The sequence below is a fragment of the Centruroides vittatus genome, unplaced genomic scaffold (assembly GCF_030686945.1).
Source record: "Centruroides vittatus isolate TY-2023 unplaced genomic scaffold, ASM3068694v2 contig_1035, whole genome shotgun sequence".
Lineage (NCBI taxonomy): Eukaryota > Metazoa > Arthropoda > Arachnida > Scorpiones > Buthidae > Centruroides > Centruroides vittatus.
In genome coordinates, this window is record NW_027120673.1 from 3,252,660 (window position 1) to 3,272,158 (window position 19,499).

At 27.9% G+C, this 19,499-nt stretch overlaps 1 protein-coding gene and 1 long non-coding RNA gene across 2 annotated transcripts in view; both read left to right on the forward strand.

Annotated features, from left to right (window-relative positions):
* LOC136969573 (uncharacterized) overlaps window positions 1-19,499 on the forward strand; it is a 93,215-nt gene that overhangs the window by 47,323 nt on the left and 26,393 nt on the right. The window lies entirely within an intron of this gene.
* LOC136969564 (serine/threonine-protein kinase pim-3-like) lies at window positions 911-5,827 on the forward strand. The gene is made up of 6 exons (XM_067263784.1): window positions 911-1,843; window positions 1,942-2,048; window positions 2,238-2,285; window positions 2,940-3,303; window positions 4,657-4,833; window positions 4,925-5,827. The coding sequence occupies exons 1-6, from the start codon at window positions 1,768-1,770 to the stop codon at window positions 5,116-5,118; spliced, it is 966 nt and encodes a 321-aa protein (XP_067119885.1). The 5' UTR covers window positions 911-1,767; the 3' UTR covers window positions 5,119-5,827.

Genomic DNA, 19,499 nt, shown 5'->3' on the forward strand with positions numbered 1-19,499 from the left:
GGTGGTCTCCTCCGTTGCTCTTTCGGGTACGAGTGACCATTTTGTCGTGGGCGTCGCCACCAGCCCTATGACGTCACAGGTATTCCCATCTGCCGTGCCGAAACGGAGTCGGCGTTCGACGAAAATAAAAATTTATCGTCAACAATATCTAGGAACGCTAAGAATGTCCACTCGCTTTAAGTATTTATATCGGTTTATAAAAAGAAATCGGCCCTTAAAAGGTTTGTTGCTGTCAGGTACAACATATTTTGACGACTTTATCGTCGTCGATTATTTTGACGGTTGCAGCGTTTCGAAACAATCCTGTTTGTTTACTTATTTTGACTGACTCGAACACGGAAAGCCGTCTGGCTCCGAAGACTTAGAAGAAAACTACGATACTACACGGTTATTGCCAGATGTTTCCCCCTTTTTTTTATTGATACACAAAAATATAGCCGATAATTAAAAATAATTTGAAAATATCTGCCCCGAAAGGAAAAACCAATAAAAACAGGCCTAATTAGATTACGTCTCTAACCAGTTAAAAACTAAAATAAAAACAAGGAAATTCTTAATTACGGTACAAAAGATAACCAACAGGACTCGGGGGAGGAAATTCCCAGTTTAGATCACAGAGGGCGTTGGTGGGCAGGGCGTGGACAGCTGTCCTTGAGGGGGGAAGGCGACTCGGAACCAGGGTGAAAATTTGTCGGCAAAACGGATAGCAGAGGGGACATAAACCTTGAACGAATTCCAGGACGGCCGAACGCAAGGTCACAACATCAGTAACAATTTTTTTAAATTGGCAGTTTCGCTCTATCGGAAAAATTGATCAAAAAAAAATCCGAGAAAGGCGCCGAGTCGAAAGAAGAAGAATAAAGAAGAAAACTTACATGTCGGGAATGGAATTTGTCGACCTTATCTTTTAATAAAATCATTGGAAGGCTTTATTGGCGAGAGGTGAACTATTTCTTTCTGTTCGTCAACCGCATTACCTTAGCATTCATTGCCTATTCAATTGTGTGTATATATATATATCGAACACCAACATCCTGTCTGTTCCATTCGCTAGACACAACAAAGAAATCTTGTTGTTCCGAGTAGGTCGACAAAGAAATAATCGATAGCTTATTGGATACGGAGATATTTATAAATATAGAAAAAAATATCGATATTTTATTGTGTGGATTGTTTTGGAAAATTGTGTTCGTCTTTGGCATTTTGTTGACGAAACAGAAATTGCCCGGACTTTCTTTCGGCCATTAACATTGCTGCCTGGCGGGAAAGAGTGAGAGAAAAACCGAGCGTAACATCCACGCTATCAAAATCTCGCTTACTATTGGTCGTCGGTCTCTAAAACGGTGGGAAATATCTAAATGCCGATTGGCCTATTTTGGCGCGTCAAACATTCCCGTGACGCATGGTCTATTCACTGCTAGCTTTTAGACTATATATATACGCGACGATGAGTAAATAAGTTCCATGTCTCGTTTCAAATATATCCTCTAAGTACCTATTTCTCGCAACGTTTCGACGAAATCGCCTTTTGGAATTCCGTTTTGGATCCCAATACGTTTTTTCTTATACGCCTGGCGCCTATTCGAATTTCGAAATCGCGTCCGTCTGGCGGAATGATACGTTTATAGGTCGGGCTTTATCTTGGCCGTTGAACGTTCACCAGAATCAGAGTAAGTCGTCGTCGACGGCCGACGTTGTGCGGAGTGTTCAATCTTCGTATCAACAAAACGGATCTAAGTTAGTGTTTACGTCTGGGAATACTAAACGATGTTAGCTCGTAAGATTCAAACGTTTGCATTGTTTCCATCCGGCAGTAGTTCCAACGTCGAAAAAGATAAATCAGGTAGGATTAAAGCCATTCATTCAGCCATTTTCGTTCGCTCTTGTCCTTTGGAGTTTTCATATCGATGGAGTCCCAAGATGATTTTTCTATTATTGCAGCTCGCGACAAAGAAACATTCGAAAAAGCATATCGTGTCGGTCCCGTGCTCGGTAAAGGTGGTTTTGGCACCGTTTACGCCGGAACAAGACTTAGGGATAATCTATCCGTAAGTATATCCTGTTTCTCTTTTGTCGCTTTTCCATTTTATAATTGATTGTAGAAGCTTAAACGTAAATTACGCGAATTTCCATTAATGCTAAAGCTCGTGTAGATGTATTGTGTACTGTATTGTACTGTACTGTGGACATTTGGTTGGCCGTCCGTACTTAAGTCTTGTTTTGTGTTCTTTTCTCAGGTTGCTATCAAACACGTTGCCAAAGAAAAAGTCACTTTATGGGGACAGGTAAGTGTGGAAATACAGTTGAATTAGGTTAAGATTAATGTAGTAGATACCGTTGCTATGATAACGAGTTAGGTTCGAGTTGCGAGTGCCAACCGTTGGCTGTTTGGAAGGATGCCAACGCTTGCGCACTAACGGATACATATCGTAGGCGACGAGATGCCCTTCTAGGGTTTATTTTGGGGGTTTATTAATTCGGGATTGTTAATTTGTTCGGAATACCCCGTAATCTAAGCCTTACATGTATACCTGCCCGTGTTCCATTATCCTATTTTGGATAGGTTTTCCTAGAAACGGTGCATGGGGGCGTTTTATGACGTCATTGGCGCGCCCAAAAAATGATTTAGAATAGGAAAAAGTTCTGCGAACGTGGTTGATTTTAAAACGCGCCCATTAAAATAATTTATGCCCTAAAATCGCTTCTGTAAATTTAAAACGATGGGGTTGTTATTAAAAGGTGAATTATATGGCTTGGCGTTTCGCTGTTTTATTGCTTATGGTGTAAAATTTCCTCGGCTCTTTCGATATTGTTAATTTAAAAATATGCGAATATTTAATGCTGTCATTGTAGGTAGCAGTCACGTATAATTAAGGATAAAATTATTCGTCCGTTTCTTTATGCATTGATGATGCTAAAAATATTTTTTTTCCTTGTAGATAAACGGAAATAAAGTTCCAATGGAAATATGCCTTCTTCGGAAGGTTTGTCATGTACCAGGCGTTATTCGTTTAATAGAATGGTACGAACGTCCCGATTCTTATATCATTATTATGGAACGTCCCGAACCTGTGAAAGATCTTTTCGACTTCATTACGGAGAAAGGTGTACTCGATGAAAAAATGTCGAGATTATTTTTCCGCCAAGTTGTAGAATCTGTAATTGCTTGTCACAAGGCTGGTGTCATCCATCGAGATATTAAAGACGAAAATATCCTTATAGATCTGAAAACCTTTCAACTGAAGTTAATCGATTTTGGATCCGGAGCGTATCTAAAAGATACCGTCTACACTGATTTCGATGGTAGGTTGAAATATAATATATATTGATAATGCCAGAAAATATTAAATATTTAAATTTAGCTAAGATTAAATGTTTAAAAAATTGAATGGAAGAATCGGCGAGGATATATTTTGTTGGATCCCACTCCCTTTGATCCTTTCCTCCGCGTTTCCTCCCGTCTGGACATAACCCCTCCTCGTTTTACACACGGATGTTTGTTATACTACATTCCCCGAAATATGGCGTGGCACTTCCGGTACGAATTCCTAGCGTGTCTTGTCTCGGAACGCTTGTTTCCAACCTTCAAAGGGTCTGAGAAAATGTTTAGACCCTGGGATATAAGGTTGGCAGACGACACTAGACAAAGTAGGTGTAAGAATTTGGGTCAGGTAGCCAAGGTCGACCTGGAAGTCTATTCAAGGCCGTCTACCAATATCGTGTTTTAATTTTTATCATGTTAATAAAAAGAAACGTTGGAGATTAGTACAATGAGACTCTAATTATAAAGACTCGAAAGAAAAATCGAGTCGGCATTTTCTAACTCGTTAATTGAGTTTATGTATTTCAAGAATTAAAAGTATGACTAAAGAAATCAATTTAGCATTAAGAAAACCAAATTTGCAAGTACGTTTATATCTTCCTGATTCGTCATTTTAAGGACGCGTCTTTATGATCCCCGAGTTCTAAATTAAGCAACTCAGACGAAACGTCGCCACCCTTGAGCCTAAATATAACGCATCTGTAGCAGACAACGATGATGGCCGAACCAATTTTGGCTGGGGACACATTCCTCAAAACACTACACGATACGACTTTACAATTCAATATGGCGGATTTGGCGAGATGCCAGGAGGTCGATAAATGTGTTGGTCGGATGGTCAAAACCTGCCATTTCTCAGAATTATTGCGCCCACAGGGTTCAGGTCGTTCGCACCTGCGTCTTCGACGAACACTGGACATTCAACTCTTTACTTTTTTCCCCTTATTCTCAGTTGGGGACTGGACCGAGCCGGTTGCCCGTCTCCCGCATACCATACAAGGCATAGTTGGCCGAGCGTGACCGGCAGGCATTCGAAGTAGGTCAGGTTTTTGGTACGTAGTGCAGAGGTAGACAGCCTTGATTGGAATGTGGTACGTGTCTGAAAACAGGTTTTGTGCAAAGAAAGTGCCCTATAAGTACTTAAGAGATGGTAAACAAGAAGTTTGTTGCTCTATAAGCAAGTTTATGCCCCCGAATATAAATATTTCTCTCTCGAAAAAATTTTTTAAAATAAGTAAATGATATATTAAATAATAACATGGTTCGTTTTAAATGTGTATTGACATATTTGCTATTAAAAAAATAAAATAATAATCAAATTTTATAATTTTTAGGTACTCGTGTTTACAGTCCACCTGAATGGATCAGATGTAATCGATACCATGGCAGGAGCACTACAGTTTGGTCTTTGGGTATACTTTTGTATGATATGGTTTGTGGAGATATACCTTTTGAGCATGATGAACAAATTCTTAGAGCTGAAGTAATATTTCGGAGAAGATTATCACCTGGTAGGTTGATATAGCATTTATCTGAAGAAAAAAAATTATTTCTTTTATAAATAAGTTAGAAATTTATAATTATTGTTATTTTTTTATGTAGAATGCCAAGACTTGATCAAGAGATGTTTATCAATAAGGCCTTCTGATAGACCGACTTTAGAAGAAATTCTTGTACATTCGTGGATGAAAGCTAAGTTGGAAAGTACTACTTCGGCAGTCATTCCAGTTCGTCGCACATCTGTGGACCAACAATCACTGGATCAATCATCAACTAGCAGCCAGGAAAGTATTTGATGATGTGTATAATAGTTAGTTGACACTTTATGTAATGATGTACATAATCATTACCATCAGAGAGAGGACGCCTTATAGTTACACCATCATACCTCCAAATTAGAGGGGCCTTGTTGCTATGTTCGAATTCAGTGCAACTTTAAAATTTATATTTGTAATTGTACAGTATCACAGGACTTTGAGACTGTGCTGATGCACGTTTTTCATTTTTTGCCATGAACTGACGGTTCCTAAGTGTTTTCAGTGCATCCATTGAAAAAGAACTGTAAATATTATACATATAGTATATATATATTATAAAACGGAACATTCATCTGCATTAGAAGCAGTCAATTAAATGAAAGAACAGATGGACAATTTATTTATTATCTGTACATAAAACTGTACATCAACAAATTTGTTCAGTTCCTTTGTTGGGTGTTTGTGATAATTTATTTACAGTTTTTGTAGAAAGAGGAGAAAAAGCGGACACTAAAGGACTAAACAAAAAACGGGTTTGTTTTTTTCGTTTAGATGAGAGCCAGCACAGTTAGATATATTCTAAATAAAACACCAACAAGTCATTTTGTTTCCAATGTGAAGTTTGTTTTTAACCGAGACTCACTAGAAAGTGAACTGCAAAACATTTTCTATGTAAGTATGCTGTAAAGAAAACGAAATATTTTTATATAAAAGATACCTGGAATAAAAAAAAATTATTTCAGGAAGATGTGTACATTTAATGAAAATTCATTTCATTTTTTTCGTTTTTTTTAATGTGATATAAATTTGTTTTAAATAGTTTTGTTCAAAAACTACTCCAAAATAATTTATAAATAAACATATTTGTATTTATTATGACCAAACCGGCATGAATTTTGTATAAAAAGAAGAAAATACACGAAAAAAAAGAAAAAGATTTACAAATTGTAATGAATTATAAATACATTAAAAGTTAGTATTTCCTTTGAAAAGATAGTTAATTAATTTATTGATATAATTTATTTTTATTTAAATTTAAAAAAAAAACACTACAGTAATATAAACATTACATACACAAAATATAAAAAAGTACAATTTACACAAAATATAAAAAAGTACAATTTACACAAAATATAAAAAAGTACAATTAGTAAATTGTACAATTTGAAAAAAGTAAATAAAATACAAAATGAGACTGTATATTTTAATATTTTAAAATGCTTTACTGTATATAGTGTTAAAATATAAGTTATAACCATAAGATGTTTGGAAAATCGACATCCAGATCAAATTATATTTTATGACGTGATATATTGTTGCGCAGTTAATAGTGACTGACTGTGACGTCATCCTGGAGGCTATTCAAGATCGAAGCGGTAAGTGCGTCATCACTTAGTGACGCAACTGGCTTCGGTGTACTCTGCTTCTACGGCGCAGATTCTCTATGACGTCATTTTCGTTGTCAACCTCGCGTGTCCTTTATAATGACGTAATTTTAACTATGTAGTTATTTTAAGTTTTATTGTTATAAGAACAATGATCAAATACTCTTAAGTTTAACATCGAAACGAAGGACGAGAGTAAAACTATAATAGCCAGGTTCATAACACGTAAAAGTACTCAGAAACAAAGAGAACGTACAAGTAAACAATTAAAAATACGACGTAAAATTCGTGTATATATAGAATATATCTTAGTACAAGTACAGTTATTAAATATAGGTAGAAAGAAAGGTATACGGTAGCATTCTTTAATTGTCGAAAGATTTATTTGCGGTTGTAAAATATAAACAAAATGTCACATACTTGGACTTATGTTTCAAGACCACGTGGAAATTGCACAACGATGACACAACTTTTTCTTAGTCATGAATGAAGTTATTGGCTCGTAATTAATAGCGTTTTAATTGTTTTAAACGCTTTAAACTCTTAAATTCTTTTCAATTATTATTATTTTTTATACGAATATTTAAATTTACATATATTATTAACGTAAAAAATAACACAACCCTTAGTGGTATATTAAATAAATAAAAATACCTAATTTTTTTTAATATTTCGAATATAGTTTTAAAAGTTTAATAAAAACAAAATTATATATATATTATTATATTTACTATCTGTAACTGCGATCAGAAGAATTTCTTAGAAAAGAAATAACATAATATGTAGGTTATTGGAATCTATTACGAGCTTGAAAGATTTTTAACTGATTAAGCTTACGAAATATACATGGTGAAAAAATACACCAATAAAAATATTAGATTATTTATATATTTTTAAAAATTTATAATAAATATATTAACTCAATTATATATATATACTTATATACTTAATTTTAATTTAATTTATTACAAATAAATTTACAAAATATGTATATTTTTTGCTTTATGTATTTAATTACGTATACATTATATATGTTAAAATAATATTAAGCTTTCTTTACATTATATGAAAAACAAGATTATATAAATTATTGTTATTAAATTATTTATTTAACAATATTATATAACTTGATTGTTTATATAAATCTCTTACAGTTTAAATTAAAAGTTATCTTAATATCAATATCAGAATGGAAATATCTTTAACATCATATTAATTTGGCTAATATTATTATACTTTTTTTTATGAAATAAAAATAATTATGCAATTATTATAAATAAATTGAAGTGTGCGAAATATCTACTGTATTGTATACAGTAAAGCATCAATTGTTCCAATTAAATATTCAACCATTTGGAAAAATCGAACGTGATAATAAAAATAATTAAGGAAAATTATTAGGAAATGAACAAAATAATTTATAAATATTTGGATTTTTTCACTTTATTTCTATATAAAAATTAATTGTATGTTAGTAATTAATAAATTATAAATTTTACTGAATTAAAATATGCAAAAATTTAATTTATAAACAAGCTTAAACAATAATTCAGAAATTTTTAATAATTGTATCATTTTTATAGGTTTATTACGATTATAATGTATAAAAAATTAAAAACTAATAATTTATTAAATCTTCAGTGAATATTTCAAGTAAAAATTTACTGAATATTTACTCAAAATTCACTATTTTTTTATTTTATTAAACTTTTGTAATAATTATATAATCCAATATTTATAAGAAATTATCATACAATATTAAGCTTTTTTAAAAATTTTATTTATTTTCCTTGTAATAAGTTTATTAATAGTAAATAAATGTAACTTTACCTTGTAATTAATACAATACTTTGTTTTATTTATTAAAAATATATATATAAGTTTATTATTTTTATTTATATATAATTTATTTGTTTGCTAATTTAAGTTTTAGTATAGGCTTTATAAAACGTAGAAAAATAAATAGTTATGTTAAATTTTAATTGTAAATCATTTTTTAAAAATAAAATGAAATTTTAAATAAATAATTGTTTTTATCCTCAATAGTTTTTAATAAATAATGAAGGACTAAATATCTGTAGTAAATGTTTTATCATGTTAATTTTCCTGTAACATTTATTAATGAAGTTTTATTAAAATTGTAAATTATGGTTTATAAAATAATATAAAATTATTAAATTTTATTTTAAATTTAAAATAACTTTAATAATAAAACTTTGGGCAAAATGCAAAAAGAAGAATGCAATTAACTATATATTAACGAATAATTTATTTTTTTATCTGCATATTATATGAATTCTACGAATATATAGGGCCTTCTCTGTATGTATACTCCCATTTATGTGTAAAGGAGAGGATTCTAAATGGTAACATATGTTCTAATTAATGTAATTAAATAGTATACGCCTATATGTATGCATGAAATTTAATTTAGATTTATCTGTACATCATGGATCTTGCAGACCATACAAAATTTAGATATAAACTTAATACTAACATAAGATATATAATTATTTTTATAAGCACAATATGTTTGTGATTTATTAAACATATTAAGTATTCTTTACGTGAAGTATATCAGGATTTTACATTCTGATTTGGAAAGTACATAAATCTAAAGGAACACAACTTTTCTTAACGAAGTGTTTTTTTTTTTTTTTTTTTTTTATTTGTAGATGTTAAAAATCTTCTAGTAAGTTTAAAACAATGCATATTCTTATCACGGGTTGGTGAAAGTCGAAAGTAACCACTGACATGCACGACCATTACAAATATTCTTCGTGTTATGATTGGCTGAAGAGAGACTCGATCAATTGCGACAACCCCGAGCATGCTTACTACTTTATGTTTTCTACTTTTAACTTACCATAACAAATATATATTTTAAAATACGATTTAAGTATTTTGTCGTCTTACAATTGAAACTTCCATTAAATTTGTTATGCTCTACCAAATCTATGCATAATCCAAACGAATGGCGGTGTTCTTTTACTCCTTGTACTGAATAGTACTACATCACAATTGTAGGAAGTCAAATTAAGTGAATAAAATGATAAAATCGTAGTTTCTTTAATGGAATTTAAAGCAAGTTTATGCATTTAAAGTATCCGAAACCGCGCATTCTCTTAACGATAATCGGTCAAAAGCGAAACAAATAACGGTAGGCATGATTATCAGAGAAATGATTATTGTGATTGGTCGAATCTCTCCTCTAATTATGATACGATTGTCGTATATTGTTTTCTCCTTAAACAAATAGTAATCAGGCCGTATGCACTACTTTTAAATTAGATCGGAGGTTCCGTATTTATATCATGTCACTTTCTTCATTTGGTTTTTTTTTTTTCCTACTATTTTCCAACGTTATTTTACATATTTCATCTGTATAATCTATTATGAATTATTAAAAATGATTCGCTTTGCCAAAAAAAAAAAAAGAAATATAGATAAGCAAATATAAACCAATTTCTATTAATAAACAAGTTTGCTTACTAAATGATTGACTACTAAGTTATTTCTTGAATATTTTATAAAACTTGAATCAAATATGAGCAAACTAAAGTCTTTGCCATCTTGTTATGTTAGGGGAAAAAGTATGAAATTAGGAATTAATTTAAAATACTTATCAACTTTAAAATAACGTTACAAACTTATGCATTTGTTAAAAATTGCGTGCCGCGTGAAAATCGTCAGTTAATACATAAAACAAACAAAAAACTGAATTAATTTACAGAAGCGCATACATATTCTTGAGCTATTAATAATAATATTGCATTTTAGTTATAAAATTTTGATGTGAAAATTTTTATTATATAACTGTAAAGAATTGTTTTTAATTCTTATATTTCATGATTTTAAATATGTAAAAATTCTATAAATTAAAAGTTCATTGTGAAATAATTTGATTTAATAATAATTCAGATTTCTGTTAAATATGAAGAAAAACTAAATTAAGTATAAATGATCATAAATATTTGATTTAATTTTGGGTTCAAAATACTTAATACTTATAGTATATACACTTATAGATTTAAAAATTAATTAAACATAAGTTATTTAGAACGATTTTTAGAGGAAACTTTGTATTGTTTATAATATAATTTATGCAAATTAAGAAGATCATGCATATAATTATTTTATTTATGATAAGAAAATAAATTAATTACAATATTTAACCATTTGTTAACTAAAATATGAAAATTTTAAAGAATATATTATTAAAAAAAAAGAGGACCTATTTAGTTTCATTTTCAATTTAATTAAACTAACATTTCAAATCAACAAGGCAAGAATTGTTAAATAACAATCCTTAAATCTGATCTAAATATATTAATTGTAGACTGTAATATAATTATTTCTCGAACTAAAACATTATAAGAATTTCATGTCACCACATATTTATATTTATATATTTTGTGAGAAAAAGTTTTATATCATTTTCCTTTAGAAAACTTGGAAAAAATAAGGACAAAAACAAGAAGGGGAAGCGGAATGAGAAGAAAATGAAATAAATATTACAAAATTTGAATTAATTTGAAAGTACTGATTATTAAAATCTCATTTAATAATTTATTGATATATATACATGAGATTTGTAGTAAATTATATTTAAAATTTGCTGTTTGTTTTATTTTTCCTTGATGCAAGAGTAGTTTGTTTTCCCTTAAATCAATAAAATGGATGATGATAATGCTATTGTATTCCTGGAGCATAGTCTATCTTTGATGCTATCAATCAGTTTTGATTAAAATAAGGATAATTTAAGTTTCGAATATTGTCTCGATTAGAATTATTTCGATCAGAAATTTTCTCAACAATTTTTATATAAACAGAAAATGTACTCAGAATTACAAAAAGTATTAAAGTTCAAACTTATGCAAAAATTATATATATTTTATTATTTTATATTATACACAAGTATGAACTGTAATATATTTAACGTAAGAGTACTTAACATCAACTGAATTTGATGTTACTAAATAAAGAAAAATACTAACATTGTATAAGGACTAAATTTTGCTACGTTATGAGGATATGTGTTTAAAAATTATTCATTTCTTTAATTAATATATGATACTGATAATCCTAAATTAAAAATAAGGCTCGTAAAAATTTATTATATATTTATTTATAATATGTTAACAATAATAAATTCATGAATATCGAAAAAATTCATTAACTATCTTCTACATCAGAATTATTTATCAAGCATATTTATTGTTTTAATTTTAAGAATAAAATCTTATTAACGCTTAATATTTTAAATAATTTATGAATATTCATTTTTAACAGACATGTAAATTTATTTTTAAAATAAAAACAATATTTTGTTACTTGTGTCAAAGATAAATAATCTAATAACATGCAAAATTAGCAAATTTTCAAAGTTTAAAAATTCAAAATGTTGACATAACTTGACTTATAAAATAAAAATATTATTGTATATAATTCAATTTATTATAGTAATATATTATTAAGGAGAAACATTGAATTTTTTAAAATATATTATTTAAATAATGTACTTCAATTAAAAATAAATGGAGCTTATTGTAAAGATAGAATAAAATAAGATTTTAAAGCTTGTTTTTGCATTTTATTAATTAGTTTAATGATAATTAAAATGCTATTATTGAAATTGCGTAAAAATTAAGATAATGGTTTATGTACAGTACTTTACCTTTTTACATTAGCAAATTTCTGTCAAAGCAATAATAAGATTAGACATTTATTAATTTATTCAACGCAATAAAATAATAATAGCAGCATCATCTGAAATTTCTCGAAAATTTTAAAATTTATATTAAAAATATTTTGTTGAAAAGAAAAATGTTAAAATGGTCTCAAGCAAACAACCAAAAGTAATTTTATGAATAATATTTATCAAGAATTATATTTCACTTCTGTGCTTTAATATTAGCGCTTATGGCTATGTAAAATTTATATGTTTTGTGATAAATTTGAGAAATTGTTTTTAATTTAAGTTTAAAATAAATATTCTAAAATTTGTGCGGTAATAAAATTAATTTAGATAAGTTTTATTTCTGAAAGTGAATATGTTTTGTTGAGTTGCAATACAAACATTTCATATCTTTTATTCCATATTTATTTATTAAAACTATTTTATTATGGACTTGGATTATAATAAAAGAATTGAAATGTAATATATTGCAATTTAATATATTTAAGATTGTTCAATTATTTATAATATTAAAAAAATGTTTTCATTAAATTCAAAATAAAATCTGTTAAATTCAAGCAAAATATTTCACTAAATGTTGCTAAATTTATTCAAAAAAAATGGCATTAAATATTGCAGTTTTTTATTATTATTTCTGAATTTATAAACTATGCATTTCAGTAATATTTTTCTAACAAAATCTGTCAGATAACAGCATTCCAGTGTAGTACTTATTTTGTTAATTTTCCCATTTATTATTTCATCACGTTAAAACCTTATTTACCAAATAGCAAACTCATTTATTTAACCTGTTCCAGTTTTACGCCATTCAACTTAATCACACACTCCAACGTTGCTCTTCCTCTTCAAACACAAATACCTTTGATATATTCAAATTCAAACGGAACCCGTACTCATTGTGTACGTCATATAGTCTATAAACGTAAGCACCTGCGACTTCTCTGTACTTTCTGACAATAATTTGCTTCGTTGCATATGAGAGACGACATACCCTTTCACTCTCAATTCGTAACATATTCGAAGTAATTTGGCATTTCTATGCATGCATACACAGAATAAATATTTAATGAGGGGGAAATTGTGCACCCTCTTCTGATACTCTTGCCCAACAAACTAAATTCTATTAGCTTATATAAACTATTTAAAAAATTAAATATTTTTCTATATGAGCTTATTTATATGTAAAAAAAAAAAAAGGAAAAAGGCACAAATTTCAAATCTATTTTACTCAGAATTACTTTAATTATTTTTTTTTTTAAGTAAATCTTGATAGTGTATGTATGTTAAAGCCCTTTGATAATTTCTTTCTGAATATTCTCAATATTCTACAAGGCATTTCCTAAATATGAAAACATATTTTTCCTAAATTTTAGACCTCTTACAGTTGCACCATATATTATTTTCAATATTAAAGATACACTTGTTTTCTTCCTGCATGCTTGTATTTTTCAAAACACCGAGACTGGCAATCTATGAAATGAGAATTGTCACTATATATCTTTATCAGAATCTTGTCACATTCCTCAAATTTATGTAAACAAGAAATATTTAAATATATATATATATATATTTTATTTTTATACTGTATCTGTTTTAAGAAAAACACGCTAAATTAAAATGCTTTATTCTTTTAATTATTATTTTTTTGATATTTTGTGTTATTTATATATGTTACACACTACAAATATTTTCATGATATTACAATTTAAAGTGAATTTTTTTTTTTTTTTTTTTTTTAGATTTCTTCTTAAGTATTTCAGGTTTATATGTAATATTAAATATAAACTTACTGCATTTTTTACTGTGCAATTTTCTTTATTTTCTCTCTTCTTTTCCTTATTTTTATATCAGTAAATATTGTAACAGATTTATACACATTTAGATTTTTAGTAATTGAATAAATTATCATTATCAGAAGTTAATATCAAAAAAATTTCCATTAATCTATTGTTCTGTTTAAATACTTATTTTATTTTAATTTATAACAATTCATTTATTTCATATTTTCCAATTATCATTTGTAGATACTTCAATTGATTATTTAAACCTGTTCCTATGAATGTATGATTTTTGATTTTATATGAATTCTAGATATTTCTGAAAGTATTCCATTTGAAAATCATTTTCATTTAAACTCTACGATAGCATTATGCTGAATACATTTAAGATATTACTGATTTCCATACAGGTGCGTTGGCAAAAGAGGAGATAGGAGATTTAGAGGTCAGAACCCTCGCAGTAGGTTTATAAAATGTTACTCATCACATGAACGTTAGCTGTTATCTAATAAAAAAATATTCATTATGTTTCATAAATTTTATCAGATTTAATTGCCACATTTATTATTTCGCGTATTTTTTACGTGTTTATTTTTAATTTACAGTTCACGCACTTATTATTTTGAAAATTCTCTGTCGTACACAGAATATTGATTCTTATCTCGTGTCTTCATTAATTAAAAAATTTCACCTAAGTCATAATCGATGATTTCATTATTTACTTAACTTGATTGAAGATATACAGTATAAAGTTCAAAATTTTGAACTGTTTATTCTGTAAAAAGATACATGCTTTTCAAAATCAACTAATTTCATTTTTCATGAAAAAAAAGACTCAGTAAGCATGAATTTTTCGAGTTGTCATAATATTTCCTGCTTAATCAGCTTTTCATCGTACGTTATATAAGATAACATATAGACTTCTTTAAAACATTATCCTTACCTAAATCAAAGGCAAATCATCTCCCACTTTAACATTCTCACTTAAAATCTATAGACTTGAATAAGTTAATTGTAAGGCAATTTAGGCAATTTTATCCATGGGAAAATGAAAACGATTTACTCAAACTATGAATACATCAATGTATTCCTAACAATAGAGTCTATATCCAATGACATTAAATAAGCTTATAGGTCTTTTTATAAATAAATGAACCAATAGACATCACTTAACCCTTTGATCATGACCAATTATTCTAAGTTTAAATAGACAATACATCTCTCTTTTTTCCCCCCTTTCTTAATTCTGAATTGGTGCAATTCCGAACTGTTTAATATTTCTGCTGTAGGTATTCTACGCAATACAAATTTATCATTTCTTACGTATCTAGATTATTATCGAGGCAAAAATTTAATCCTGAGTAATCTTTATATTTGTTTATATCACATGAGTTATTTAATTTTATATTTTCGCATGATAAATAAATCACGCGGAATCAGCTAAACGCGATAATGATTTAAATATATCGGATAAATTCGAAATGTTTTTATTATCGTCATTTTTTACTTATTACATTTAGAAGAAAATTTTCAGTAGGAATCAATTTAAATCTTTTAAAAATTGTTATTAGTTCAAAGCCATTTTGTTACATAAGCTTTATAAGCTTCTATTTTCTATTTTATTAAAATTAATTTTCTGTTAGTTAAAAGACTAAATAACTCTTATTTGTATGAGTTACTATAATCATGTTTTTTATATATATTTTATACTGTAAGTAATTGTTATACAGACTTTTTGATGTCTACTGTAACTATTACTTATGACTATTATTAATATTATAGCAATAGTTATGTATAATCATACAGCACTATATATAACTATTACTGTATTTATTTTTTATTACTTGTGAAGTTTTGTGGATGTATTCGAGGGACGACAGAGGGTGGGTCCCTATCCAAAAATTAAAAACTAATAAATAAATAAAAACAAAAATAATTCTTAACTAACTAGTTTAAACTTCACTTAACACTTTTATATTTTTAATATAAAACATGCTTGTTCTTTAAAGTATTTTCTAATTAATAATAAGCTTTATATACATTATAGAGGTTCTTTTAATTTATATATATAAATTAAAATTTATTAATAATATTGATACAATACATCTAGAATAATAAAAATCTTAGCAGTTTTATTTAGCATGTTTGATATGCAGAAGTTGCTGTACTGTAACTTATTTATCGATAACGATAACTTAATGAAATATTCATACAAAACTTTGTAATAAATTAGTAAATTCGTATATAAATGGTAGACCTTAAATTCTTATTTTATCAATTCTCAATCTGAAACAGCCGATATTGAAATTGAAATTACTCGAAAGAGGATTATCAAATCTGTTTTCAAGATAGGAATTCATTAAAAGGTTAAAGAAAAATAAAATATCAAAAAATCAAATAAAAATAGTTACATTTGGAGTTTCATGCCAAACTGATTCAGGAATATGTTCTTACAAATAACCCATTCTATTTTCTATTTTCGCTACCGAAATTATTCGAATTATTGTTTTAATTAAAGTCAAATTAAAATTTAAAAAATTATTTTTATTTATGTATTTCTTTAATTTTTTCCTATCAATAATTTTGATACATTAAAAATAACATTTCTCATTAAATTATGTAAAAATGATGAAAATCAGAAAGTCTTTTGCTTTCATAATTCCATTTATTTTATAATAATTTAGTCGAACAGATTTTATTGCAGCTGTATATTAACAAATGAAAGTGCTGTAGACAATTATAATAAAGTAGGACGCTTAATTACGCATATTATTATTATTTTTATATTTGTTTAAATAAAAAGAAATAAATGAATTTTAATTAATTTCTTTATTCGATCTATAATATAATATTAAAACCATTTTAAATTCACTTAATTAAAAATAAATAATTAATTAAGAAATTTTAACTAAAATTATCATTTATTTTAAAGATTTTATTTTTGGTTTTGGTAGCTAATAGCAAGTTTACGTAATTCTAATCGAAGGTCAGCAACGCGTAATAATTATTTTCTATAAATAAAAATAAAAAGTGTTCTTTGAAAATTTTACGTAATATTTTATTTTTAATGTTTATTATTATAATCAGTAAAGTATACCGGTTTTAATAATTTTAAACGCAATTTTTGATAGAGTTATCTGAATAATTAAATGATATTACTTAAATTTTTATTTAAAGCTTTGTTACATAAATTCTAATATAATGGTATAATCCTTCGAATATAATTGAAGTTCTCAATATAATCTAAATCAGCAGTGTAGTAGTGCAACTCTGCTACAGTTTTTTTTTTAATTCCCCGCTCTATGGACAGCAATAAGGTCTTTTTTTAGCAACCCCGTTATGGATTCGGCTAGTCCACAATGGGACTGCTGAGTGATGAGAGACGGAACCGTATAAAATCGGGACGGACCACTCCTGAAAAATTTCGGGATATATCCGACCCGTCCAGATTCGGTTCGCAGAGCGGTAGGATGCCAGCTTAACTGCTTGGCCATCCGCCCGTCTCTGCTTCAGGGATAGTAAAGGAGTATGAAGAAAAGCGTGGGATTAAAATCTTAAAAAAATAAACGATAATTACATAGATATAGCTTACGCACTAATAAATTGAAAAAAATGATAGAATGAAGTAAAATAATATTACTGAAAACGGTGGCGCGTTATCCTATAGGCAAAAAAGGGCAATTGCCTGGGGCTCGAACTATTCCTTTATAAATTTATTTCTGTAAAATATCGAAATTTAAATATGGCGTCATATCTGAAGATCCTAGATTGCTGTTGTGGCGCAGCACAGAACTTAAATTAATAACTCTCCAGAGGTTGCGTTAAAAACGAACGAGGAAACGGAGATTTCCCCAAAAAATTTCCCCGAAAAAAAATGCCTGAAGTCAACACTGTACATGAGGCCCCCTAATGTAAATTAGCCTGGATCCCATGAAGCTATAATACGCCACTGACTGAGAGTAATAATTAACGATCTGATGGAAGAGCACAATAAAAAATGGGTAACATTAGTAAAAAATTCATAAAGTTTTATATTGACTGAATGATATAGTTTTGGGAATTTCTTTTAAAATTGCACAATTTTAAAGCTTTTAATTAAAAAAAAAAAACAAAGTAATTGTTCATCTATATAAATTTTGTCAGAGCAAAGCAACGTAATGAGCACGAATAAGATAACACACAATGGTTCAACCAATGCTTTTTCCATTATTAAATTATAGTTAATGTACTAAATACGTTATTATATTACGTCAGATAACTTAAATATGATACAAATAAAATAAATCACACACGTGGATACATCACTTTTAATACTGTATTGTTTTCTGAAATTTCCTCATAATTCACATTTATAAAAAATTATAAAAAATATTAATGTGAATTTACTTGCAAAAATATCCATTTAAGTTTTGAATAAATTAAATATTTACATACATTTAATGTATTTCATATATTTTCAATCTGAAAATATTAATTAAAGTAGATTTTTGAATAATTAATGTAAAAAGTTTGATGCATTAGAAATAAGAAATTTATGTGATTTTATGTTGACATACAGTACTTATTATTTATAAAACTCGCTTATAATGTATTTTTTAAATTAATTTTGATAAGTCGATTTTACAAATGATATCAATGAATTATGTTCTGTAATGTCTTTGTTTTCGAAGTATAGTACGCGTACTTGTACCTCTTGTGGTACACGGAATATATTCACATAATTGCGTACCATACGCTTAAAATTTTCCTTTAAGTTTAAATAATATATGACACAATAGACTACCCAATAACTTTTTAATCTAATCCGGATTATACAAGTACAATAGTTTGAAGAATGATCTACGAATTAAGCATATATAAAACCTGTGATTATAAACCTAAAGCCTCAAGACATTTCAAACACGTACAAATATATGCTTGTCCATATTCCATTTTCGTCCATTTTTCATAATTCGGTAGTAGCCAGAATCCTGGACTTCGTGCTAGGTCTAATATCAAATATCACGTGATAAGGGCTTTACAATATATAAATTTATATAGGCTATAAGAAGTCTCGTAATTTCACATCTGCCCAGGACCTTTTGCAATCTAAAACTGCCACTGATGAAAAATTATATAAAATGAACTTAGATAATAGTTTTGATTTGGAAAGAAAACTTTGTATTAATGACTAGCATGAATGGTCTTACATAAAATTGAAGTTTTCGTTTTCATTTCCATTCATCGTTCTTTATGCCATTTGCAATCTTTTTTTGAAATTAAAATAAGCGGAATATATATACTTTTTATAAATTCTCTATTAAAGCAGTAACTAGAAAATGATTCTGCTTAAACATAAAATTTAACTGGGAACGTCTAATTAGTTGATACATTGTTAAGTTTCAACAATGATATGAACTATATAAGTTATTTACCAATTAGTAAGCCTAGTTTCGTTTCAAGTTAAGCTTTAAGAAAAGATATGCTTAGATTATCTTTTTCATTTGAAATCTCTATTTGTCCCTTTACAAAAATAATTATTTGTCCTTTTAGAAAACTGAAAGCGGATGTATCGCATCC